Source organism: Neopsephotus bourkii, unplaced genomic scaffold (genome assembly GCF_033783945.1).
Source record: "Neopsephotus bourkii isolate Nb327-2 ecotype Australia unplaced genomic scaffold, CSIRO-AGI_Nbou_v1 NB_318, whole genome shotgun sequence".
NCBI lineage: Eukaryota > Metazoa > Chordata > Aves > Psittaciformes > Psittacidae > Neopsephotus > Neopsephotus bourkii.
This window is the reverse complement of record NW_026900826.1, coordinates 9,283,941-9,311,227: the sequence shown is the minus strand read 5'-3', so window position 1 is coordinate 9,311,227 and position 27,287 is coordinate 9,283,941. Positions and strand designations below refer to the sequence as shown.

Sequence of the window (27,287 nt, the reverse complement as noted above, 5' to 3'; positions counted from 1 at the left end):
CATCACTACCCCCGCCCAGCCCTCATCTCTTTTAAACTGTGTCAGAACAGAGGACTGATATGAGTAAATAGAGGAGACCACAAACTACTGAATAAATTCAGCAAAACAGTGCAGGAACAGTCACCCATGAACTCCCTTTGTTTTAAAGCAGAGAACTGTCAGCTTGTTTCCTTCCACTGCCAGCATCAGTATCACAGAGAAACTAAATGCTCAGTTGCTAAGGGCTCACAAAGTTGACTCTTCACTAGAAATTAATCTTGTTGTGATCACTGTGCACACAGAACCAGTTTTCCCTGTGGCACACTAATTTCGCGCTACTGCTAACATACTAAGAAATCCATGTTGTAAAGCAATGAGGATGGTACTCTGGGATTCAGATTTAAACTTTACTTCTGTATTCCCTCCCAGGCTTCTGTGGTGTACGTTGAATCAGCACCTTAAAGACACATGGTAAAACTGAGCACTATCACAGCTGACGGCTAATTAATGAAGCTTTAGCCACTGCTGTGTGACCCAGCACAGCAGTTATCCTGCCACACCACCCTCGACAGCTCTATATTAGCCGTACCTTATTTAGCACTTCAGGTCCCATGACCCATATCCAATAAGGAGGTTCTGTCTAATACACTGATGAGATAAAAGGATGCTTTTCAAGCAGTGGTTATGCAAGGGATCTGTACTGCAACACAAGTCCCAAAACACTAAGCAAATGCTAAGTTATAAATAAACCACATTTTTGCTCTTAAACCTATAACACACACCAGGCAGCTGCTTGAAACGGAACCATGTGTAACAGCTGCAAACACAGGCTTTTGTTAAGATTTATCAATTCACCTTTATTGAAATAAAAAACCCAAACACACATGCCCTGCCCCCCCAACTTCACCAGGATAATCTTTAACATTTCTAGGAGGTAGGAAACTCAGAAGAACATGTCCAAAGACAACCAGATGAGAGCAAGGAAGCTGTATCTGTATTAACTATTGGATTAAAATCATGACTAGCTGGTCAAACTATTAGTTTAGTCAAACCATCAATGTTACACTAACCCCTTTCAACACAATCACTACCTGCTACGTAATTTCTCTGTCTCCAGCCAAAGACTTTCTAGCACTTCCAATAAAATTTAAGTAAACTAATGAGTGCATACTCCCTAACTAAACCCAAAGTCCAAGACCTCATAGCAACTACACATCAGGGTCTGGATTAGAGCTAATCTTTCTGACTTTTGGTCTGGCACTCAGTGAAAAATGCCACTGCCATAGAAAGAAAAGCCTCCAGTATTATAAGTGTAGGTTGTTGGGGTTTTTAAAATACATATATAAAATCTTCCAAAGTAAGATTCATTTTGTTTTAAAGTCTTGTTTGAGTCAGAAATACAAACACACAAAACCCAATGCATATTCTCCAATAAAACATGAATATCTGCAAGAAATAAAGATTACACTGGCCTCAGGTTAGAGATTTACTGCACTCAACACTGTAAAAACAAGCAATAGAAATAAGACAAACCGCTTGCTGCAAAGACCAATAAGGGGCATAAAGAGGCAGTATCTTGTGACCACTCATTGCTAATCTTCATAGCTCCAAAATGCCAGTCCTTAATGAAACTGTTGCTCTCCCATGTTGTCCTTCTCATTCTCAATATACTGATTTCAAACATGATGTTGACAATTGATAGTTCATGACCTGTTTAGACTATAACATTTGAAAAACACAAGACAGAAAGTTTTCAGATAGTATCAAACATGCTCTCAGAGGCCATAATCAAAGGCATCCACTGCAAACTTCAGGACAAGACTGAGACGAGAAAGATGCCAAGACAACAATCAGAATTCCATGATTTTAAGGTCCTAGAAATAACAGTCTTTCAGGACAAGATAAATTGGCTTTTGTTATTCACATGCTACCTCAAAACCCATTAAGTACTTTAGAAGGTGGTTACTAAAATGACAAACTGTGCTCCAAAGTACTTACTCTGAGACAATATTTGCAGGAATAAAACTACACAGTTTTGAATAAGTTTATACTAAAAATATATATAGATAAGGAAAATCCTGCCTGACCAATTTGGTGGCCTTCTATGATGGGGCAATGGAATTGATGGACAGAGATAGAGCAGTTGATGTCATCTACCTGGACTTGTGCAAAGCTTTCGACACTGTCCCATATGACATCCTTGTCTCTAAATTGGAGAGACATCAATTTGATGGATGGACCATTCAGTGGATAAAGAACTGGCTCAATGGCCACATGCAAAGAGTTGTGGTCAATGGCTTGATGTCCATTTGGAGACCAGTAATGAGCGGTGTCCCTCAGGGATTTATGTTGGGACCGGTCTTGTTCAACATCTTCGTCGCTGACATGGACAGTGGGATTGAGTGCACCCTCAGCAAGTTCGCTGATGACACCAAGCTGTGTGGTTCAGTTGATACACTGGAGGGAAGGAATGCCATCCAGAGGGACCTTGACACGCTTGTGAGGTGGGCTGATGCCAGCCTCATGAAGTTTAACCATGCCAAGTGCAAGGTCCTACACCTGGGTCGGAGCAATCCCAGGCACAGCGACAGGCTGGGCAGAGAAGAGATTCAGAGCAGCCCTGCGGAGAAGGACTTGGGGGTGTTGGTCGATAAAAAACTTAACATGAGCCGGCTTCAGTGTGCACTTGCAGCCCAGAAAGCCAACCGTATCCTGGGTTGCATCAAGTGGAGCATGACCAGCAGGTCGAAGGAGGTGATCCTGCCCCTCTACTCTGCTCTTGTGAGGCCTCAGAGTATTATGTACAGTTCTGGTGTCCTCAACATAAAAAAAAATATGGAACTGTTGGAACAAGTCCAAAGGAGGGCCATGAGGATGATCGGGGACTGGAACACCTCCCATATGAAGATTGGCTGAGAAAGTTGGGGCTGTTCAGCCTGGAGAAGAGAAGGCTGTGCGGAGACCTCATAGCAGCCTTCCAGTATCTGAAGGGGGGCTATAGGGATGCTGGGGAGGTACTCTTCATTAGAGATGCAGTGACAGGACAAGGGGTAAAGGCTTAAAACTTAAACAGGGGAAGTTTAGGTTAGATTTAAGGAGGAAGTTCTTTACTGTAAAGGTGGTGAGGCACTGGAATGGGCTGCCCAAGGAAGCTGTGAATGCTCCATCCCTGGCAGTGTTCAAGGTCAGGTTGGACGAGGCCTTGGGTAATATGGTTTAGTGTGAGGTGTCCCTGCCCATGGCAAGGGGCTTGGAACTGGATGATCTTAAGGTCCGTTCCAACCCAAACCATTCTATGATTCCATAACTACATATATAAAGTTTATAAATACAGGTAGGTTTAACAGACCTGTTGTACTTATTGTGATAGAGAATAAAAGACCCTCTAGGAAAAGCTAAAGGATAGACAGCATGAGAAACACAGAGTGCCTCAGGAAAACTTCAGTCTTGAATCAAAGATGAACAAGTTTTAGAGAAAAACCCAACTCCATTAACAAGTAATTTTTTTAAATGTACAATACCCTTTTTTAACAGTTGGTAATAGAGAACACCCTTCTACTAAGCACAAAGCAGACTGGTGTCCAAAACAAGTGCAAGGAGCTTCAGGGAATACTCAGAGAAGAAGTGTTAGGCAACATCCGAAGGCTAGAAAAATAATCTTCCAAGAACAGGCAGGCCAAAGAGCAGAAACTTCTACTACGATGGGACTAAGCCAGTCAGTGAGTTTAGATCAGTTCAAGCAGCTGTGTACTTGTAAAGCATTTTACCACTAACTCCTGTACTGCTGCAGAGGGCAGCCACAGCACACATTTATAGGGCAGAACTAATTCCTTTTGGCAAGAGCATGCCCCGTTTCAAAGGTCCCAAGGAATGCCACGAGATGTAATTGTGGCATGCGTAAAATTTCACCCATAGAAGAAGTCAACACACTCATTTTCCACTTACTTACTATGACTCCCTTTGTTCTTGTTAAAGAAAGGAAGAAAAAGAAAGACACATGGTAAAACATAAGCCATAAAAACTAAACACACACACACACACAGATTTTTCCCCTCTCTGCTTGTGGAGGAAATGGTTTACTGAAAGAAAAGATTGCTTTCCTGTGTCCAGGCCAAGCAGGATTATAGTAGCTCCTGCTGAGCTAGCACTGCTGCAGCTGGACTTTGGTACTAGTTGCCAGGCTGCCTAGTTTAAAGCTAACCCAGGTATAGCTGTACAATCTGCAGCCTGCAATGCAGCAGCAAACGAACTCAAACCAAAATCCTTTTTCCCTACTTACTGAAAAACAGCAGCTGACAAACTACGGATTTGGCATTCTTTCACATGCAATAAGATTTGCTGCAAGTATCTAAAAATATACTTCATGGCTGACAGCCCAAGGAACCAATCAATGGAAGTTCAAGAGGTGCCTTTTACAGTCCAGATGTTCTTAAACTGTGCTCCATCGACAGCTTAGTGATGGTTGATCACATTATGCTGACTTCTCCCCTTTACTGTACCAGTTTGTGTCCAAAAGATTAAAGACAACATAAAAGATTAAAAGACAACTTGGTGTAAAGTACAAATCAAACTTGAACCTCTGCAGCAGGATGACCAGAATGAGCTCTGAAGGCACGAAAATTACAGGATCCACATGTACATACACACACTCTAGAGAGTGACAAGTATTCCATAAGGCAAACATGCTTTTCCTAACCTGATCTATGCACTCTTTCAGTGGATATGTTGTCAAAACTTGTAGAAAACTGGGCAAAAGAACTTACTTGCTTATTTAAGGAAAAACCTGGTAGGATTTTCTAGGCAAACAAATTGCAACAGTGAACAAGATACTAGATCGTAATTTATTAAATACTCATGCCCGAAACATTTCCTCCAACACATCAGTTACAAACGATTAAAAATGCAAAATTATACTTGAGGGAAAAGACAAGAGAACTAGTTTAAACATGCATTTATCCATGAACTAAAACAAATACAAAACTATCTCAAAACTGACAAAAATCTAAGCTTGGATATCACACTGTCATACACCTTGTACAAGGAATACATATAGTCTAGCTATGGATGTACCCATATCTTCATCCACCTTGTCATTTGCATGTTCAATTAACCATTAGGAACTTGAATGCCACTGCCACCAAACACCATGCCAGGCAAGAATGGGAGCGGCTGTGTCCAGCATGTAGGTACAGTAGCTGTGGCTATACATGCCTCTCCTTGTGCAAATCACAAGAATCCTTATAGTTCAGGGAGAAAGGCAGAGAAGGCTTAGCCTGATAAGAGGAAAGTCACTAGAAATCGAGTACTTCATTGCCTATAGCAGAGAACTGAAAAACAAGTAATGTACCACGCTTTTATACATTTATTTTGATCTTGGCTTGCAAGTCCTTTCTTTCTCTGTACCCTGCAAAGGTACATACTTCTCATAGGAGTGCAAATCTGTAAGCATCCCCAGAGCAGCCCCTAAGGCTGCTTTGCTGCACTTCCCAAAAAGCAGCCTTTATTTTGCAAAGTCAGAAGAACCACTGATCCAGCATCTTTGCTACATGTTACAGAGCAGATGATAAAAGCAAAGTTCAAATGTTCAGTGTTTTTCCTTGGAAAAGCACTCTAACACTTCAGTCTGCTCCATCTTTCCTTCCCTAAACAGGAGAACTTTTGCCCTTGGTTTCAGGTCTCTGCTCCAGTCACAAGGCTTCTTGATGGTAACATAACATTCATTATACTCTGGGATTTTTTTCTAACCTAAATAATCCTAAATAATCTTCCACATCTTATTAAAATGCTGGTATGCATTTGTTTTTTTCCTTGAACACCAACAAACTCTTACCCATCATTTCCCTTCATTTTCAAGTAACTATTTTCTAACACAAGCCACAGCATTCTATCTATGTACTCAATTTCTGGAGCGAGCAAGAACATATTTTCACCCAGAGGTTCATGTCTTCTCAGCAAGGGGCAACAGCTTCATGCACAGACCACTGAACCAGCAGTTCAGACAATATTCTGTTAGCAAATTCCTTTACAGACAAGCTACCAAATCAGCCCAACTCATAACAACTCCTGTGAATAAATCTGGGTTCAGGTAAGAAGTGAGAAAGCCATTTCCTTAGTTCACCATCAGTCTGAGAGGCTAATGAGATCATGGACACTACCTTCTTCATCCCTATTTCTCACATGTCTTTAGGCAGCTATATACTGCAAGACAGATTCTTTTATGTGTGATAAATGCTACAATCACTGTCATTTCCTTAGGGAAGGCAAAGAGTGCTGATCACAGCTCAAATGGTTATGCAGCTCATACTGAAAATACGACTTCTCTACTGCAAGGCAAACTGATCTTCTGCAGGCTGAACAGTCACAGATACAGAACACGTGTTTTGATTAACTGAGTATGCTGCACTTTTTACAAAACCGTTACTTGGAGTGGGTTTTATCTCTTTTGTTGTCCTTTAAGGCAATAATTTTATCACCTTATTGCTTTACTTTTAACCTCCAGCTTGGGAAAAAGAAAATAAGATGCTTGTCTCAAGCAAGATGAATCTAGAGGAAAAAGGTCTGTTCATCATCACCTGTTCCCCAGCCCATCTAAAAGAGAGTACCAAAGCAACTGGGGATTCTACCAAGCTGATAGCTCCCTCCAAGATTGAGCTTACATAAGCAAGTGCCCAGAGGCACCTGCAAACTTACCTTAGATCATACTTTGACATACTTGCAAAAATTATGAGCTATTGACACTGCAGTCAATAATTTCCTATTCCACCTTAGGATCCTAAAGCATAAAAAGCCCAAGTAATTATTCATAAGGTAGAAATATCTTCTCTTCTACAGATAAGTAGAATGCAGTGTGCGACAGAGAAAGACATGCCATTTCTCCTGTAACTCCTGCTTTCATGCCTTAATCGTACACTTATTCTACTTTACTGTTTACTGCCCTGCCGTTCTGCCCTTTAACAGTTTGGGAACCTTCTAAACTGTTTCATTCTTCAGGGCATTTTCTGTTTGTTTTGGGTTTAATACAGTCTACGATTAACCAGTGTGTATGGTCCCAAGTGTTGCTGCAGACAAACACCCATACAAAATTAAATTCAATAAACCAAAAAAATCTCTTAGACACCTTCATAACTGCTAGTAGCATACATCAAGTAGAAATGTGACGCATGCAGTAGAATAGACAGTCTTTGCTGTTGTAAAAGCTGAACTCTGTTCTATATATTTCTTACATCAACTGGATAACAGATGATTTAAGATACAAATATTCTGTCATATACTTCAAACCTAGACTCTGAATGCAAACAGTGCCATTATCTTCTTCACAAAGACCAATTATTCAATGAATAATCAAGCTACTATGAAAGTTCTGAAGGCCTATAATATGTTATTTGATAATATGATGTCTTCTGACCTAGACAGAGATGCCTACAGCATATAATTAAAGGTTTCAGATACATTATGTTCCTCAGCTGCCAAATACGCTGTCCATGCAGTATGCTTTATATACCCATTGAAACTAAAAGGGAAAGTCTGTTGCAGACTGAAGTGCTTTGTTAAATCATTTAAACTAAACCAGTCAGATGTCCTTCTAGGGAAGGAAAGTACCACCATCACTGCCTTTTTTGCCAGCAATAACAAATTCTCCATTTTATAACGTAATGTTTTGACCTCTGGCCTTCCTTTTCACTTATCTTCATCATATGATAAAGCACTCTGCATTGCTTTAACATAGCATCATAATCAAGATAAGTATTTCATGACTTTAGACATTACCTGGAGAGCAAGCTCTTGTCCTACGCAGCCAAAACCAAAAAGTGAACGTGTTTTAAAATTATTTTAAAGCCTGTGAAATATGCAGGCACTAGGGCACAAAGTCCTCTCTCTCTTAACAGAGCCAACTGTGCAAGCCTTTATTTCCCAGTCAATTTGTCCTATGTACCTTAATCCTTATTTGAAGGTGGGAAGCAGAAGAGAGTTCACCCAGGCTATGAAACCTCTCCACCAAGAGAGTGCATGAAAGCACTAGTTGATAGTGGTTTTAGATGAGGATGTGGATCATTTCTCACTAGAAGACACATTTACTTCATTTAACCCAGTAAATATCAATCAGACACAAGCTGATGTCAGTCACCTCAGGACACCAAGAACTAGCCACATTTCCAAATGTGTCAAGCAAATAACTCATTAATCTTCGCTTGCTAGTTCACTGTAACCAGTGCTTTTTGTATTCAGGCCTTGGCAGGCTACCAGCTACTCTGACTACAATCCTTTCTCCTCCCCTCAAAAAAGGGAAATCATCTTAGACTGGAAGAAGCTCTACAAAAGCAACTAGCCTATCTAACCTTCAGACCGCAACAGTGCATTCAGACTGGGTGCAACATCCAGTCACTAAAGGAAAAACGATCAAGTTTCTGTCCATAGCTCCCAAATTTCAGAAGAATACAAGAGAGTTGCTGACAACCATCTGAAATCAAAAGAGAAAGTCATTAAGAAAAAGCAAACAAACAACACACCACAAACCAAACCAAAAAACACCCTTACAACTGGACAGTAGGCAGCTCAACATCCAAAGGGTTATGTAAGTCTCTGGGCTCCTATTCCTCTAGCTGCTGAGGGAATCCTTTGCCTGATACCAGCATTTCAAAGAACACCTTCATTTACACATCAAAACTACTACTAGCTACTTTCTAGCATGATACAGAACCTGCGTACCAGGCTAAAAGCAGCACTTCAGGATAACTGTTACAATCTCTTGAACCCAGGACACTTAGGTAGAACCGTGTTATTTTACCTGCACACCACTTTCATTTTCTACAGCAGAATAATAGATGCAAGGATATGGTGAGTACATTTAAACTAAAGATCTTTAGTATCTTTAACAATCTAGCTGCCTTTTCACTATGGTGACCTGATCTATCTACCACCAGGTATAAAGACCATAGAGAGCCTACCTTACCAGCTATTTCTGTCTCATAAGCAGCAGGTTAATAAAGGAATTCTTCCACATCTACACATTAGAAAACAACAATGGGGAGCCAACTTGGGTGAACAGAACCATGAACCTGAGCATGCCACAGTTGCATCCATCACAGATTTATCGTTCAACAAGCTCCTGAATATTTAAATAACATATTTTAGAAGACATACACATCATACAACACCGTGCATTTAAAAAAAAACAAGCACTACACATAAACAAGTCTCTGAAGTTTAATTCAGATTTGGGGGCTCAAAGCAAACCCTTGTGCCTTCTTTTTTTCTTCTCCTTTTGATTTGGAAAAAAATCCACAGAACACAAGTCTTCCAAAAAAGTACTGCAAGGTGCAGCTCAGCAGTGATTTAATATACCTTATAATTCAACTTCAGACAGCAAAGCTGCCTCTCCTCAGCGATACTACTACTACTACAGACTCAGCTATAGATCACCAATATATAGACCACAGCTGTCATGATACTGTAACAGAAGCTATTAAATATCTCCTTCTCCCAAAAACTGCTCAGTATTCGCACTATCGGCCTAGTTTCGCAGCTGTGTACTGAGGGTTGGATTTAAATTTTAATACTTAGATTCAAAACCAGTTCATTCAAAGTCTCAAACTCAGGTTCTCTTTGAAAACTTACAATGAACTTGTTTCCCATTGCCTGTTTCACTGCAGGACAAAAGCTTTCTGGAAAGCTATCTAGACTTTTAAATTGACTCCTGCCAGAAAACAGGCATAAAGTTCCAGTGCTGTGTTAAAAGTCTGACTGCATTTCTGTTCAAAACAAACTAAAACCTCTAGGGAACAAACTCTAGCCACCCTCCTCCCCAAGCACAAAACTATTCTTACTAGTCCACAAGCACTTGCATATCGCAGTGGGGTCACCACAGCACTGCCTTACATAACAAATATGCACGTAACCATCTAAAGTGAGGATCCCTGATCTAAACAACAAGGAAGATTTTTTTGTGTAAATTACTTGCTTCTGACTCTCCCATTTTCTGTTTTTATAACCAGCTCTTCCAGTTTAAAAAAAACCACAGGTTTTTCCTTGTGAAAAACATGAAAAGCAGGCTATTGACTGGCAAAGCAGAGAGAGTATGAAAGTTACCTGCCAAATGTATCAAATAAATGAAATTTAAAAATTCCTTTTAGATGTACTCATCTTCAGGCAAGATCCCAGAATATTACAGGAAAATGAGGTTCTTCTGATTTCATTGTTAGCAAAGTGAAATCTAACGACAACAAAAAAAGTACACTTGCTCAATCTGGCAAAGGCAGTAGGACTCCTCTGCCACTGTTGATCCTTGAAACACAGATAACAGGAGGATCTGGATACAGCTAATCCTCACAAGACTTGAATTAACAAAGATTCTTTAAAGTGTCACTTAATCACTCAAAAAAATAAACTACTGCTGACCAATGAATTAAGTATCTATGTTACAAGCTTCTGCTAGGATGCAAAAACATCAGCAGAATTTTTAATGATGTTGCCTTTATATCTAATGTTTTCTTAAACATCTATCACCATTCACAATGTTCTCATTAAAATTTATTTAGATTGCAACTCCTCTGGGACAGTCCTGCCTTTTATCCATAGCTGAACAGTCTACAGCACAATGGGGGGTCCCAGTCTTTCTGGCTTTAAATACTAGCATAGCACAAGCAGGTTTTGACTGTAGGAGAAGACTGAAAATATTTGGAAAGCAATCTTTCTGTTCATTCTCTGTTCTTAGTTCCCATGTGCAGTTCAGAACAAACACTTGGGCTGTCATTCTATTAGCAATTTTACCTACACAAGTAATTCAAGATGGGGCCAAATTTGTCTGCATAATGATTTCATAGTAAGTGGCAACCAGATGGACAGCACACTGCCATATGCTCCCCTCTGCTGAAAGGTGGGAAAGTGAGCAAACAGGAGTCAGAAAAAAAGGAAGGAGAGTGGGGAGACAAATATCTCTGCAGTATGCCCATGATTTCATGCACCACCCTTTCCTACAAGAAGCATACATAAACTTCTCTGTTCCTTGTACTTTAAGATCTGAATTTCATGGAAGCAATGGTAATGACTAGGGGGCAACTAGGGAACAGATGCTGTCTCCAGAATAAATCTTGCTAGGCAGGTACGTATCTGTGCTGGATCCAACAGTGCTGCATTCCTAAGAAAAGCCACTGTACAAGCACAGGGAAAAGAATCAGCATCACTATGGCCATAACAAAGTTAAGGGAACAAAGACATGCTGACCCTTCCTTCAGCATGGCACAGAGAACATAGATGCTCAGGAGCTGTGCCCACTCTTCTGCTTCCTCTGAATTCCTTTTTGCCCAAAGACAACACATGTCAAAAACTTTTAAGTAAACTTTGATGCTACCCAAGCCTTGCATTGCTCTTTCAGTTGGAGCAGACAACCTGACCACATTACAATGTCTTCAAGGAGTACCTGCCCTTTTGAGCTAGTCCTAAAAATAACACCTTTCAAAGTTAAACATATCTATTTAATTACATTACTGCTACCTGCTCAGAAATCTCTTCTTAACACAAAACAGAAGAATAAAAACAAACAACAACCACCCTAACCCAACAAAGTACAGAACCCAAAACGGAGCATTCAGCTGGAGGCGGCAGCTGGTAACAGAAGAAGAAAAGCAGTAAATACGTGCAAGAAAAGTCTTTGAGGTTGCTTTCTGAGACACTTGCGCAAATTAATATATGAGCCTTGACCCACATCTCACCTTACTGTTAAAAAGTTGTTTTCAAAGCTGTCTAATTTTATAATTCCTGATAAGGATGTAATTATTTACTAGATTGGGGTTGGAAAATCCAGGCAGCTATTACATACAGGGAAAAATTATGGACTGCTTGCTAGCTGAGACACACCACATGCCTCATGTTTGCATCCTGGATGTTTGTTAACTTTAATTATTACCTAGCTCACTTAAAGAACAGCTTTCTTTAAATCTGCACCACTGGCTAAATTGCCTGGTAGTCTATAATTCCATAATGAATTATTTGATAGATTTGAACAAAAGTACTTAAGGCAAAATAATAAAATAACTGCAAAAGCCTCACCAACTTCAATAAAATTTGTATCTTCCTATTTTTACCTATGATTTTTCAGGCACCCTTAAATATCAGACAGGTAACTTTCCACTAAAAAGGCTTCTGCAACTTTTTTGAGGAGCTCTGGCACTTGCCTCATTTGCAGGCAGCCTTTGATGTTCCCTGAAGAGCAGAGATGCTCTTTGTCTCGTGGCAATCCATTCAAGTTAAACTGAACTGCTTTCTTATGCCTGCTTGGATTTTTAAATTCAGTATTTGGTGGCCTCTCAAAACAAAGTCCAACAACATAAGAGAGGTGAGCTCCATGTGGACAGCAGCTGGGCAGACTGCAGATCACTTCCAGGTTGCTGAAACAGACAGCAGAGTGGCAGGGCAGGCAGCAGAAAGGAGGACCAAATGGGTCAGACTTCAGACAAAACACAGACACTTAAGGTCCTTCCTCATTCACCACAAAACAACCTTACCAAGTAAGGCAGTTACCTGAATTGAAAATTACTACTGAAGGCTCAGATCCCACTTAATGATTTGTTGAGGTCAATGCCTTATCATACCATTTTACAAAAATAAATAAAAACAAACAAACAAAAAAGATATAAAAAAAATTACAAGACTGAGATATTCCATGTTAGAAACTAATTTGAAAGAAGGTTATTTGGGTTGAAAGTTAAGCTCTTGAAAATTAGGAAACATCATATTTAAAACAGCATATGACTTAAGCTCCATTTGCATTAATCCTCTTTTTAACTGTTAAGATCACATACTATTTTCTCTACAAATCCTTGGCTCATTCAGTGGACAGGGGGGCTCACAACACAGAACTCTATCTGCATGACCTCAAATCAGATAATTTCCAACTTACAGGTCTGACTTTGCAATCAAAGTAGTTGCACATATATTTTTGAGCATGGTTTCATTTGTGTCTAATGCAATAGATGCACATGGCACTCCACGTGATGCAAGAAAAAGTACAGTAATTGCCACAATTGAATATCTTACAATTGAAATCAAAGCAACACTGAACCCTAGACAAAGTAAAATGAAAGTGAGACAGAGGGAGAACCTCTTTATGATGAAAATACTGATTAAAGCAAGAAAAATGCCTTTTATAATGCTTAATGACAAAAGTACCAGTAGAAAACCTCCACTGCTACTTGAGTTTACAAAGGGTGTCTTTCATTATACTCATGCAAAACCAGCGATTCCAACAGGATTATGTGGATGTAACAGAGCTCACTGTGATCTTATAACTAAATTAAGAATTAAACCCTAATACATCACTCTTGTCAAATCCTAAGCCAAACAAATAGATGGACTGAAACATGATAGACAGACTGCACTAAACCTTCCACCAACTTTCACCCAGCCTCTGCTCCCAGTACATCATCCACAAATTTGGTGGAAAACAGCTTTGAAAAGCTTGGGTAGGAGCCTTTAGAGCCAAAGAAAGCACAAGGGCCAAGTTCTACCCCACAGTGATAACAAAGCAACTTTTCTTTTTGTTTCTTATTTTTCTCTTGAAGATGGAATTTCACTCAGCATGTTCATGTCCACCTACACTACAAAAATACTTCTGAAAGTATTGACAGTTTGGAATACTTTTTTTCCCCCAAATCAAAAAATCCCAAACTCCCTATTTTCCAACACCACAGATTTCAGGCTTAGAGCATGGCAAACAGTACCTCACAATATCAGGCTAGAACCAGCAAGGAGAGAAAAAGGAGGAATCAAATCACCGTCTTCCCCTCATGTACTATCAATGAAGATTCTGCAAATAGCACTTAGTTGACACTTTTGATGGCAGAAAGGACTCCAGCTCTCTCCCCCATGTCAATATTGTTCTGCAGTGTTCACAATGATACAGGATTTGTATCTGTTAAGTAAACCATTGTCCAGGAAGCAGATGAGTTGAGCACCACAATATTGACATAACCCGACATTTATTGCACTGATAGAGCATGCAGACAGCCTTATACTATGTAAGACAATGCAGTTAATTGTTCTATTGCCACATAATGCAACTAATTTAAATGAATATCACTAATATATTACAGGTGAATTTCAGTCCTATCAGGATCTCATGAGGCCATGCAGATTCTCCTCCTAACTTGGATGTAATCCCGTGTTACACTGAAACCATGCTCTTCATAATGCTTGAGGTTTTGCTAGTTCTGTCCTTCCATGCTAAAAGTAATCTGTGATGCAACATTACTGCAGAGTCAGAAACTGCAGCGCACAGACCATCGGAAACAAAAGAGCAAACTGCCAGGTAGCCAGGTTTCAGGGAGTCACCACTGATCCCAACTGGAGTAAAAGCACAACAGTTCCCAGGGCCAGGAGAAGGAAAGTACAAGGAGCCATACGTATCCTTTACAGGGCACCTTCAGAACTGTAATCTCGGATACACCTAACTAAGCTTTGGGAACAGACACTGTGACAGGGAAAACAGCTACACTGCGCATTATGTTCTGCATTTATGCTGTCAGTCACAATCTGAAAATACTTCAGCTGAGTAGCAGGCTTGCCCCGGTACTGGCACTGCAAGCATACACAGCTCACATCTTAATTTTCTTACTGACCTTTTCATAAACTGGTTGGCATTAAGGGCTTCACCTCACCTACTGCTCCAGTTCTGAAGCCAGAACAGCTGATGCGTACCCTCACTACATGTTCTCTTTGCCCACCGTTGTCTTTAGCATAGTTACTACCTGCTAACCACATCTAACCTTTTGTACAACTTGCACCTCTTTTCACCCTTCACCTTGAACTAAAAAGAGGCAAGTCAATTTTGCAATCCAAGGGATTGCATCAGGACAGAGCTGCAAAAACTCCACTTTGTTCAGAAACATCCAGGAATGAGTATGTGTATGAACTGTTTCAGGAGTGCAGGCTCTACTCACAGTCACTTTAGCTGGTTGTAAGCATACTCTCCACAGTGTTTAAGAACCATAACACGTTTGAAGCAGTACACACTTGTTTCTTATTCTGCATCCTCTGTAGATGAGAAGTGTTCCTTTCCTTCTCTGCACAGAGTAAACTGCCTCACAATACAGATACTGTTTATGAGATCAAGTGACAGCTTTTCCCATACAAGATGACTGTTGCAGAATATTAACCACAATATCTTATCGCAAACCACTTGCATGCTACTATTGTATGGTCAAATTAATAATCCTCCAGTAATACGACTGTGCTATTAATAACCCTTTTACAAGTGTCCTGCAGGAACTTGCAGCATCTTCACAGGAGCTACCAGAAAACCGTTCAGTATCAATACGACCCAATCCACAATGCGGTAATGTTTTACAGCACACTGAAAACAGACAGGTTGCTTATCCTTCTTTCTTTGTGCAAATTCCAGTAAGAAGTCTTAGGAAAAGCCTAGGATTCCTGACAACTCCATCAGAAAAATGCAATTTCTGACTATGTGCCTCTAACATGCCGGGTGCCCTGCACACAAATGAGCCTTCTCTGCTACTCGCATTCACAGCTGTAAATACCCAACATCATTACTCATTTCACTCCTTTTATACATACAATCATCTCCTGCAGCTGTTGCAATGGTGTCAGGTGCATGGTCTAGTTAATATAGAGCTTCTAGGTCAGTTTGCTCTCAAACCCACATGCAAGCACCCAGAAATCCTGCTGGAGACGCATTTAGCAGATCCTTTTCCTAACTCGAGCATGTTAGCAAACTTAGAAACCACTCATGTTCATGTACTGTTTCCTTCAGTAAAGTTACCGTGACATACCACTCTGTCACAGCACATCAATCCTCACAGTCTACAGATTTCACCTCTATAGATGAAAAAAGGCCTATTAAGTTTATTACATCTTTATGGAAGGTAAACCCCAGTTAAGAGCAGTCTAAATGGATTTCAACTTCAACCAAGAAAACTACTGCTCCTTTTCTTCTTCTGCCAAGCAATGATGCTGCTCTAGACAGAGGGTTTCCAAAAAGAGCCGCAGCATCTCATACGCTTATAGCACTCGGTGAATACGCTGCTCAAGGGGCCGTATCGCAGAGGTAAAGCATGTTAGGCGGGTTTTCACGCGGAGATAGAGAATAAACGCCACTTTTACGCTGAGGCGTTACCGGGTTTATTTATACGCGGGGACCCCCAAGCCAGAAACTGACGGGCTGGGGGGGGCGGGGGGGGGGGTTGTGGGATGAACCCCCCCTCACTTCCCTCTGCTTCACCTCAGGAGGTAGCAGCGCACCACAGGCGAGACCTGACCCGGCGGGAGGCTGCTCCGGCGCCTCTGCAGGCCGGACCGCGGTGGGGCCGGACCGCGGGCGCCCTAAGACCCCCCTCTCCCCGGCCCCACCGCGGGGAACTTAGCGACAAACGGCGCCGACCGACAAACTTTTCTCTCCATGGAGGGGTTGCCAACCCCCGGGGTACCGAGGAAGGAGCTCGGGGGGGTGGGGGGGGTCCCTGTGCCGCGCACGGTCCATACCTGCTGCCCGCTCCCTCCGGTACCTCACAGCTCCGCTCCGTTCTCCCCTCCGCCAACGGTCCGGCGCCGAGGGGGGAGATAAGTGGGGAGGGTTTAGGAGGCGGAGTGGGGGGGGGGTGGAAGAAAAGGGGGAATTGCCTGCGCGCGAGCCCGCGCGCGCCCTCCCTTCCTCGCGGGTCGCCTAGGAAACAGCGGCCCGGCTGTTCGGGTCGGGGAGCGCGGCGGGAGGTGGGGGGGGCGCGCGCTCTCCCCGCGTCACGTGCGCTTCGCCGAGCCAATCGCAGCGGCGGACGGCGGGCGCTGTAGTACTACGGGGCTAGGGATGGAGCGAGGCGGGACCTCACTCGTGACCACGCCCCTTCTCCCGGTTCTGCCCTCCTCTAGCCTAGAGCCGCCGAGTCGCGATAGCCGCCGACCCCTCGGGACATGGCCCCGGTGAGCCCCGGTTGTGCCCGCGGGGCTCGAACACAACGGGATCGTTACAGCGGGGCTGTGTCTGGTTTGTGTGGAGCCCCGGGTTACATAAGCGAGCGCGGAGAGCAAAGGCAGGATCACGGTACGCACATTGCGCGCCTGAGTCGGGTGAACACCGGCACAGCGCAGGGCACCCGGCTGCTGCGGTGAGACGGGGGTTAGCAGAACAAGGTAATTCAGTGCTAAAGTAAATGCAAAAAAAAAAGGACGGAGAAAAAAGAAAGAAAACCAAATCAAAAACCCCCAAACCCCCAGGTTTAAGAACGTGCTTTAAAGGGACAAAATAAACCCTAGAGATTGCAATTCCAGTTTTATCAGTTCCCTCCCATATGCCGAGCTGCTGTGGAATAGCTGGCACTGGCAGCAATCGGTTATCACTGCCTGCTAGAAGCTCAGTGTTGCAAAATCCAAGTCAGCATTATGATGACTGGTTACATTTGCTTTACCATGTAAAAGTGAGTATCTAAATTCTAATGATATATGTACCTTTAGTATCTCAAAATTATTTAAGACTACTGGTCTATTTTAGTGCTCGTGCTATACTGTCCCCGTGTGCCGGTTTGTAATAGAGATGTTTGAGTTCTGACTTTTTAGCTCTGAAATTACTGACATTTGAGAGCTGACATTGATGAGCACTGTATCTGCCACTGAGCTGTGAGCAAAAATTACTGAGAGCTCCGTGGCAGATACAGTGAGAACCCGCAGTGAGAACTTTCAAGTTGCATTACATTTTACTTGATAGTTTAGGGGTGAAACTTGGAACTAAAAGTGCCACAGAAGAAATCAGTGAGCACACCAATGAAAGAATAGTGCTGTGGGTGGTTTGGGGTTTGGTTTTTTCAAGCTTGATAGCAATTTTCTTAACACAAATATCTTCTAACATTTACTAATTCTCCCCTGTAAGCATACACAAGCTTGAGACTGGAATCTCTACCTCAAAATTACAAATCTGTGCAATGATGTAGTAGTTACACTGAAGAGAAGCCTCGACTGAAATGTAGCTTTGCCATCTTCTGTACAAAAATCTCATGACAATGGGAGTTTCAGGTGGGAATTTACAGTTGGTTGCAACTACTTACAAATCTGGAATGAAAAGGTTTCGCTTAAATTTACTGTAATATCACAAACTGTGATTTCAACATTGTGACAACTCTTTTGCAAGCTGTTATAGTACATAAGTACTCCTAGATATGTGTCAGTGGATCGAATCAAAATGCAAATCTACATTTCTGCTGTAGGCATTCCTAAGACAAGAGGTCTCAGTTATTTGTTGTCATTTCAGAAAACTGTAATGGAAGGAATTTTGAACAACTGTATTCTAAAACTTTACCTGTCAGTCACAAAGACGTTGAGACTTGTGACTTGGCATCTGCTTCCACTGCTGTCTTTTATCAGAGTTCACATTCTGGCCATCTCGACAGACACTTCCAGTGTGTAAATTCGAGCAGCATGTTGTCCCTGCACAACTTTGGTGTAATGTCTCATCTCAAATTCTTCCTTATTGAGATCTTCATTTGTTTCAGGCCATTTGACAGATTTTTTTCTGACGTCTGATAATTTTCTGTGCTAAAATCAGTTGTGAGGGAAGGGAAGGGTATTAGAAGTTATCATTTAGGTAAGAAAATAAACAGACTCCTTGTAACAAGACTGCAGGATAGTTCCTCACTCTGGGAAGAAACAGGAGGTGTAGACCACTAACTGCTTAGTAGGTATCAAGGACACATCTTAGAAGGAAGTTTGTATTTAATTCATCTACTAAGCAGATAGTGCAAAACCAATGAAGGTTTCCTCTTCATCGTTTTCATGACATAATTATTTGAGCTCACTATTGGGGGAGAATGAGATTTTAGCTCTTTTGGATTTTAACAGAAGACTGTATAACGCAGTAAAATCCCATCCTTGCAGACAGCCCTAAGGTGCAACCTAATCTAAATGAACAAACAATGTATATTTGAAATAGCCGTGTGACTGAAATGATCTTCAATTTGGGGGAGAATTTATACAGAGATTAATTTTAAGGAGGTTTGAATAACAAAGAACCATAAACCAAACCCCAAATCATTATTCAGTGCTTTCTTTTTATCTGCATGTGCTCATGAAGATTTCCAGTTATCTTTTGGGGATACTGCATGTCATAGATGCTTAGAATAGTCAGGCATTAAAAACAGAGGAGAATAAGTGGGAAGAAGGATTCTGTTTTAAGTATTTGGGGAGTAAAGAACACAGGTTCATTTAAAGACAAATCTAATGACTTCAGAAGATTTGTTTCCAGCCAGCCTCCAATATGGCCAGATTTTAGCAAGTATTTCTGCTGAAAAGATGAACCCATTTCAGTTTTGTGTCTAAGTGCTCAATTTGTCCAGAAATCCAATAGCAGCTCCCCCCCCCAAAATGTATTCTTTCCCATAGTGTTTTAGTGCCCACAAAGCACGAGGATGTGTGGATTTTCCTTGTGTGGCTCACTTACCTGTGGGTTCTCTGCTACAGAATAGTAAGCCAGTATTTGTAGCATTCAGTGTGACACATGTATACATGTGGAGTTTACACTTCATTCAACAAAGTACGTGAACATGCTTTAATTTAGTAATTTAGGATATGGCAACTCTAACCATGCGATGCAAATCCTTGCCTGAACTGAAGCCCTTGACTATGAAAATAAAGATGCCTAGGACCTGGTTGAAGAGGCTGGCATAATAATATTAGTATGGATCAGTATACACAGGTGACAGTTCAGTGTGTAAACTGTAATCCTTCAAACAATGTACTGTTATTACTGAGATCAATTTAGACAACAATGATATGGGGAGAAGGGTAGAACTGATCTGATTTTTTTCAACAAGCCAGCACAGAATGAAATAGGCTATATTATGACTTTCAGATTAACATACTGATGTAAACTTTCACAAACTCCCAAGCTTCATCCAAGTTAAACAATGAAGGGCATTAATAGAATTGGACTCTTAGTTTCTGCGAGCATAGGGGACAGGCAATATTTTACAAGACACTGAGTTTGTAAAGTGTTAGGGAGCTGCGCAAATGATCCCTTGTGTTTCTAGTACCAGTTCAGTGCACAGACAGGTGTGATCAAGTTAGAATCACGTTTAGCAACAATTTATGCTATAGCATTTAATATTCTTTACAATCTATCATCTTGCTTCTCTAATGATATAGAGTCCAATTTATTCTTTTTTAGGACACTGATACATATTTGAACTTCTGCTCAGAGTGCAAACATCCCAGAGGAAAACCTTTGCTTACAAATACATGACTCCCTAACGATACACTTTTCAGTCTGAAAAAAACCCCAAACCAAAAGCCACAACTATCTATGCTGTCAGCAACACCACTTTTGAAAGTGATCTTCAGACCCAGATTGTCAGAACTTAAAGAGCAGAATTTTACATATGCACACACATCCTCTTGGATTGTTTAGGAAGTATTTTCACCCCTTTCCATCACCACCCCCCATTTCCCTGAATAAAAGGAGGAAACGAACAAGAATGTTTGAAAATTAACAATTAGAAGTCTCATAGCCTGCTTCAAACCGTCTTCTTTAGTTCAGCTTATAAGCAATTTGTAGTACACGTAACAATTAGTCTTAGTCCAAACAGCTGATGAGGTGCATACAGCACATCCGTGTAACACACTGACGCAGAAGAAAACTGTCAGCTTTCTCTAAGGAATTTTCTGCCGGATAGTTGGATTCAATCATCTCCTGCAAAAGTTCAACTTACACCAGTAGCAGCACCAGGGAGATGATGGAGATGCATACTGACAATAAGGAAAGGAGATCTCCTTTTTGCAGTAGCAAAATCAAGTTACTTTGTCTGTTCAAGCACCCATGTCCTAACTAAATGCAGTAAAAGAGCTAGTCTGAAATACAGGTTATACTTCATATTTGTATTTTCTGTTATGAGAGCTACTTGGTATTACACAGTTTTGTGGAACATTCCGACAAAAGGGAAAGTAAATGAAAAAGGACTGCTAGCTCCAATGAAGGAAAAAATTACATTAGATGTTTGACTGCTGCACACTTTTATGATGCAATTTTTACATACTCCAGTGTGTGAATGCTTTGAATTCAGCAATAAATCGTAGCACTGGTAACCTTAGAAAAATTTGCAAGGGATTTGTGAGCATAACAGGGTGTTACCCTGTGCTGGATTTGGCCTCTGCATGTGTGTTTGTCTTTATTGTAACCTCACCCACATTGCACTATATGTAAACTTGGAGACTTTTTAACAGCACATAGAGAAAATTCAGCTCTTGGCTGCTAAAAATAACCACTTCCAGGATGAGATTCCTTTGAAAAACAGGATTTGAGTTCTGAAGTGAATCACACGGGTGTTTCTTTGTGCCACATGCTACGTTAACCATACTTGGTTGTGTACACAGAGCAAGCAAAGTTGCGTATCTGTGAGACAGCCCAAGAGGACAGCCTCTGGGTGGGGATCCTGCTGTTACAGCCCCGTGTCACAGGGAACTGCCATTTCAGACTTTCTTGTATGGACAGGACACTTGAAGAGCTAGAGAAGCCATGTGAGGTCCCATGAAAACAGAACTGTCTGCTTATACAGTAAGTACAAATGCATCATACCTTTTGCAATGGGCCTCCTCAGAAAGTTGCCTTTCTATTACTAAAAGCTAAAGTACAGACAATTATTTCTCATACAGTTGATGATTTATTTGATCACTTAATGGGAAAAAAAATCTTTCTTCCAGTATAGGACAGTTTGCTTAAACATTTACCCTATGTACACCTTAAAGTATAATTAAGGCAAAAAAGAGCAAACGTTAAAAAAATATCTATCATATTAGGTTTGTTCAGTAACCTAGTTGGTATGCTAAACCTTGACCATACTTTTGAAGAAATCAGAATATATCAATGTTAGATAGTTATAGAGTTGGGATGTCTATAGAATAAGTTTCTTGTTAGCAGTGTCAAGTGAAGACTGCTTTCTGCCCAGGCAGCGAGTTTCTATTCCATACTTTAAAAACAATGGTACAAGTCTTGGCCTTGCTGAGTTCGGCTAAATTTAGGGCCTATATTACTACTTTCACCTGACACCAGGACATGAGAAACAACTCATGTGAAACACACACATTCTCTCCAAGAAATTAATGTTCTTGAGTTGTGAAAGGCAGGAATTTCACCACCAAGATGTTACCTGATTGAATAATCACCAGTGTAAGGACTGATTCAGTTGTATGTACCACCCTTCAAGGTACAAATGTCATCTAATTATCTATCCAGAAACAATAATTTAGATTGCCTAAAAGCATCAGGTATCACAATACTGAATAAGCATGGCAGTTTGAAAAAAAGTACTCATTTTTTACACATGCTTTAGTGTGACTTGGGTGCTCTTCTGTAGTAGTGCCCTTAGGAGATCACTGAACTTAACAGTAGGCTTGAACATCTGCCATTAACTGTGAATTAATGGAACTTACATATAACATATTACTGTCAAGTACAACAAATGTCTCAGCAGAAACACTGCATTCCAATAGCTGTTTCTTCAAAGAAAAGTCACTTGGGTTAAAAATGATGTGCTAAATGTACATGTTTGTCTTTAGGTGCCGTTTTAGAAGACTAGCCTTTGACCAAGAAGTGTTGTCGGAATAATATGCGAACAGGTAATTTCCTCCAAGCCTTCACTTGGATGTGTACACAGATATAATTAGAACTCTTTAAAACTGCAGTGATTTGACAGCTGCCATTGGGATTGTCATAACTGCTGTGTAGGGCTGTCATCACTTACTAGTCAGCAAACCAGAGTTCACCAGTCGGTGGTACAAATTCTGCAAGGTGTTTGCTTTGATCAATGCTACTATTCATGATTGATGAGCATACAGTCCAAAGTTGCTTCTAAGTGAGGAAGCATGCGCCAGCCCCTTTATCTTCTGTCAACATTTCCCACTCCTCCCCCTTCCCTTTTGGAAAGTAGCAGACTTCAGGATTAGACAGTCTGTAGTATTTTAGCCTCTGGACTAGGCAAGACAGCTGAGTCAACACGTGCATTACCAAGGCTGGCTTGGTTCTTTGGGGGTTAAGGTGGTGTTGAGCCTTTATTTATCTTTCTTTTTAATAGATAGGACAGTCAGGTTACAAAAGTTTAAACACAAACAGACAAGATAGTTTAGGGACAGGTTTTCAAGCAGTGCTCAAAAGAATAATGGAGACTCAGCGTATTCAGAGGCTACTGTTACCTCTGCCAGTTTTAAGTATTCACAGCCTAGTCGTAGAAAGAACAATCTTGTTTCGTTCTTCTTCACTTCTCCTCCCACCAAACCCCTACCTTTCTGCAAAGTAACTTTGGTGCCCTGCTCCTCATTATTTTATCTCTCACATAGAAGGACATATAAAAATACATACATACACATTACATAGAATATATAGAGTTGATAAAGTTTCTACAGTTGTATTAATTGAAAAGCTAAATCTTTTTTAGTTTTTTGTGTAATTGCCCATTGTCACTTGACTTATTAAAACGTTTCTATCTTGATCAGGTAGCCTGAATGTAGTACACAGTTCACCTTCAAAGCATACAATTTGCATTTCTAGATTAATATAATGTATTGTCTTACCTAATAAAGAATCTTAACACATTCACTGACATTCATGTCACTGGGTTTTGGCTTGTACTGAACGCTTTTGATTCTTCAGTGTAGTCTTCTGCATCACTGACTGTAAATTCAAAGGGAAAACTGTTGCTTTCATGCTTTCCTTTCTATAAATAGAGCTGTAGCTTTCAAATCTGATCCAGACTAACACATTTCAGTAAAATGGGTATGGATACAATAATTTATATTTTTTATTGTATTAAACCCCACTACTACCAGTAATTAATATTTTTGTTTATTGTTGGAGTGTCCCCAATTTTCTTTTATTCTCTTTCATATTTCTCTCATCTACTTTATACTGGCATTTTCAATAGTATTAACAAAGTAGAACTAATGAAAAGCACAACTGTATGGAAAATGGGGCACCTGATCTACACAGACAGTTCTTCAAATATCCCATTACTGGTAAAATTAGGGTTACAATTTTTCCCTTAGCACTGGAAAGAAGTCTAGCTCTAGAAAGAAATAGCCTGTAGAGAAATTGTCTGCAATTACAATCAGAAGGGTTTTGAAGGCTTCCTAGGCACTTTTTGTTCTCTCTCTCCACTCCTCTCACTTTTCCCTAATAGGCCTAAGACAGAGTGCCTGAGGTATTTTGCCAGAACAGAAATGTCTGGTTGGGCTGCAGGGCTGGTCCTTAATACACAGCTCACAGCAGAACAGTGAGAGAATCGTTCTCCCAAATGTTCTGGGACCTGAATGACTTGAGGCATTTAGTTTTCTTCAGTGCTACACCACTATGCCAGAATGAGACAGGCCTATTTCTGCATAAAGATGAAGAAATAGAACTACAAGGCAGGATTTTAAGGAGGTTAACAAGTTCTCATTAATTCTCATGAGAATTTCTCTGAAGGCTTTCCACGAGCTGTCTAGAAGGATCTTTCTGTGTTGCCTACCTCACTTTTCCACCTGGTAGAACGTCAACAACACTTAACTCCCTCAGATGCTTAAAAGAGTTTAGAGGTCAAAGTTCCTTCATTTAAGGAAGGATGTAGCCTTCAGTTGCATTACACTGTCACAGAAGTTCCACTGTTAGGTTTGAATAGACTAAAATAAAACACAGTTCTTGTTTAAAATCCTTCTTGCTTTTTTTCTGTTACCTTTTTATTCCTATTGTAGTTATACTGTTATGCATGCAAAATAAGATAAAAAGTCTTTTGATAGTGACCTTGCAGTAAATTAATTGCCAGTAGAGAAGCACAGAAAGCGTCAGAGTTAAGATTAATTTCCATTTACCTTCTAACAGGGTAGAGCAGAACAGACATTTCTGTTGTGCCACATCCCGAGCAAGTGTGACAAGGTCAAACATGAACAGGAATTCAAACATGATTCATCGAATGGTTTGTGTTGGAAGGGACATTAAAGCTCATCCAGTTTCAACCCCCTGCCATGGACAGGGACACCTTCCACTAGACTAAGTTGCTCAAAGCCCCATCCAGCCTGGTCTTTCCAGCCTTACTTCCCCCCTCCTTCAACTCATTAATTTATCTACACACATGCAAAAAGGTCCAGCTACCATTTGGGTGCTAGCAGTTGGATGACATGACCATGAAACTGAATTCCTGTTGAGCTCTGTGGTGTAACTGCCTTCATCTTAACGTAAGGGTTAAGGATAAAACGATGTAATGTAACTCACCCTTCTATGTCAAATATGCCCTCATACAAACGGAAGAATGTATGAAAAGCCAGGAGAATGGAATTACTAGTGATGGTCTAGAGGACAGCAGGATGTGTGATGGTCTTGTTGCATAGGGTTAGAAGTAGCAGGTATTATTTTTAATAGTAGTAGGTATTATTTTTAAGCACAAAATGGGCAACTGCTGCTACAAGTGCCAACAGTAGTATCCTGTATTTGGGGTGTTATTAGAATGCCCAATTGTGTTCAACACACGAACAATTCATACAGTAAGTTTACTGAGGTAGGAAAAAGCCTTTCTGAGATCTGTGGAAATGACACTGTACCAGGCAGTTTTCTATGTAAGTGACACTTCATAGGCTAGCTCCTCCACTGGGTGGGAAAACCTGGGGTGGGAAAACCTGCTAGTCTCCTACTGTGCTATGATTCAGCTCTTAACACAGTCTGAAGCAGGCTCAAGAGTGTCCTGGTCCACACCTGAGACACTTGTGGGTTTATCTGTACCAACTGATTCTCTCCCAGAAGCTAGTTAAGCTAAAGATAGTTTGTGCCACTGGAACAGAACAAACCTGACTTCCTAGGGGTCACCATGTGAATCACTCAATACAGTTTGTGGTCATGAAAGCCGAAAGAAGTAATGGAGAACCCAAAATTTCCTCTCATTGCAAGAGAAATTTTGCAGGTATTAATAAAATTTAGGTGCTTCATGTCTGATATAGTGATAAATTTATGGTCTTTTTTCATATCATTACACGAAACAATTCTGCAAGATAGGGAGTGTTAAATGTAGCTGTCCTGGAAGGCAAGACTGATACATTATTTGCTCATAGGGTGGTTTTGTTGGTGTGGGAGGGGTTGTTCGGGAAGTTGTTTGGTTTTTCTGGGGGAGGTGGTGTGTTTTTGTGGGGGTTTCTTGTATCTTTTTAAGGAAGCCACCCTCTCTCCCTAAAAGACTGATTAACATCTCCTTTCACTGATAAAAACACAGAAGTCTCCAATTTTCTCTGTGTCTGTTTTATTTTTAAGATCATGAAGAACTCTGTGGCACCAGTTATGGAGCTTTTTGTCTAAATGGAGGGATTTGTTATATGATTCCTACTGTACCCAGTCCATTCTGCAGGTCAGTGAAACTAACGCGTGTGTGTTTAAGTACTGGCCAGTAGCTGTCTAAAGACTGTTTCTCCAGTTTGCTTCTCTAAGGAATTATGCTTAAAATGTTATAAAAGAAAATACCTATTAGCTATGGCTGTGCCATATCCAGTAATTCATGCTCAGATTACTTATCTAGTTTGCAGAGACATGACAATATGAGAACAATAAATGTGTATACTCGGTGTATATTTGTTTGACAGGTGCAACAGTACTCAGTTACGTATGCATTCATATGCTCTCTATATTTAGAGCCATATTTCCTCCTCTCATTATAATGCAGAAAGGAACAAAATACCCTTTGCCTCTCCGAGGATAGACTGTAGGAAAGGCATTCAGAAAGGCAAAGTATGTTCCCTGGTTTTCTTTCAGATGAATTACATTGCAGAAATTCTTGTAACATAAAATGGCTTGACCTGAACAAAATGAAGAGGCACAAAAAGGAATATTATCTTTCAAGGGGGGTAAAAAGAATGTTATTCAAGACATCCTGTGTTCTCTGAATCTCACTGAAATACTCAGAGGGCAGCTTTACAGTGACAGCCAAAGACTACTTGATAAAGAAACATCAAGGCAGCAAATATAGACATTTCTTATACCATTCATTTATGGGACCATTCTTTTTGAACCCATGTAGCACACTGGAAAAGAAGTACTTCTATTTTGCACATGGATACATTTCCTGCACATATACAACCCAATCCTTTTACTTTCTCATTTACCAAGATATAAGAAGATGCTAAATTAAATTGTAATTTTTCATGGTTCTGCATTTCCTAATTCTGAGTTACCGTTCCTCAGAACACATTATGGTTAATTTAAAGGGTTTACTTAACATAATAACAGGCATTCAGACATGTATTACATACACTAAGGATATTACCTTTTCTTCTTCTGGGGTAACTTCTGCTCCCTCTTCAATCTTGAGCTA

General features: G+C 40.7%; 2 protein-coding genes across 4 annotated transcripts in view; one reads left to right on the top strand and one right to left on the bottom strand.

The window, feature by feature from the left end:
* Positions 1-16,519, bottom strand: part of TMEM266 (transmembrane protein 266) — an 86,277-nt gene extending 69,758 nt beyond the window's left edge. Inside the window, exon 1 of the mRNA XM_061347680.1 lies at positions 16,474-16,519. The gene's annotated coding sequence lies outside the window, so the exon portion shown is untranslated. The remainder of the gene's footprint in view (positions 1-16,473) is intronic.
* NRG4 (neuregulin 4) overlaps positions 1-27,287 on the top strand; it is a 48,320-nt gene that overhangs the window by 8,367 nt on the left and 12,666 nt on the right. The window contains exons 2-4 of one of the 3 annotated variants that reach the window (XM_061347686.1): positions 21,461-21,523; positions 22,525-22,584; positions 26,234-26,327. In XM_061347686.1, coding sequence (XP_061203670.1) covers positions 22,575-22,584; positions 26,234-26,327 — 104 coding nt within the window. In that variant the 5' untranslated portion in view covers positions 21,461-21,523; positions 22,525-22,574. Of the gene's footprint in view, positions 1-17,039; positions 17,119-21,460; positions 21,524-22,524; positions 22,585-26,233; positions 26,328-27,287 lie in introns of those variants that run through there. The other 2 variants (XM_061347688.1, XM_061347685.1) reach the window with 2 other exon arrangements.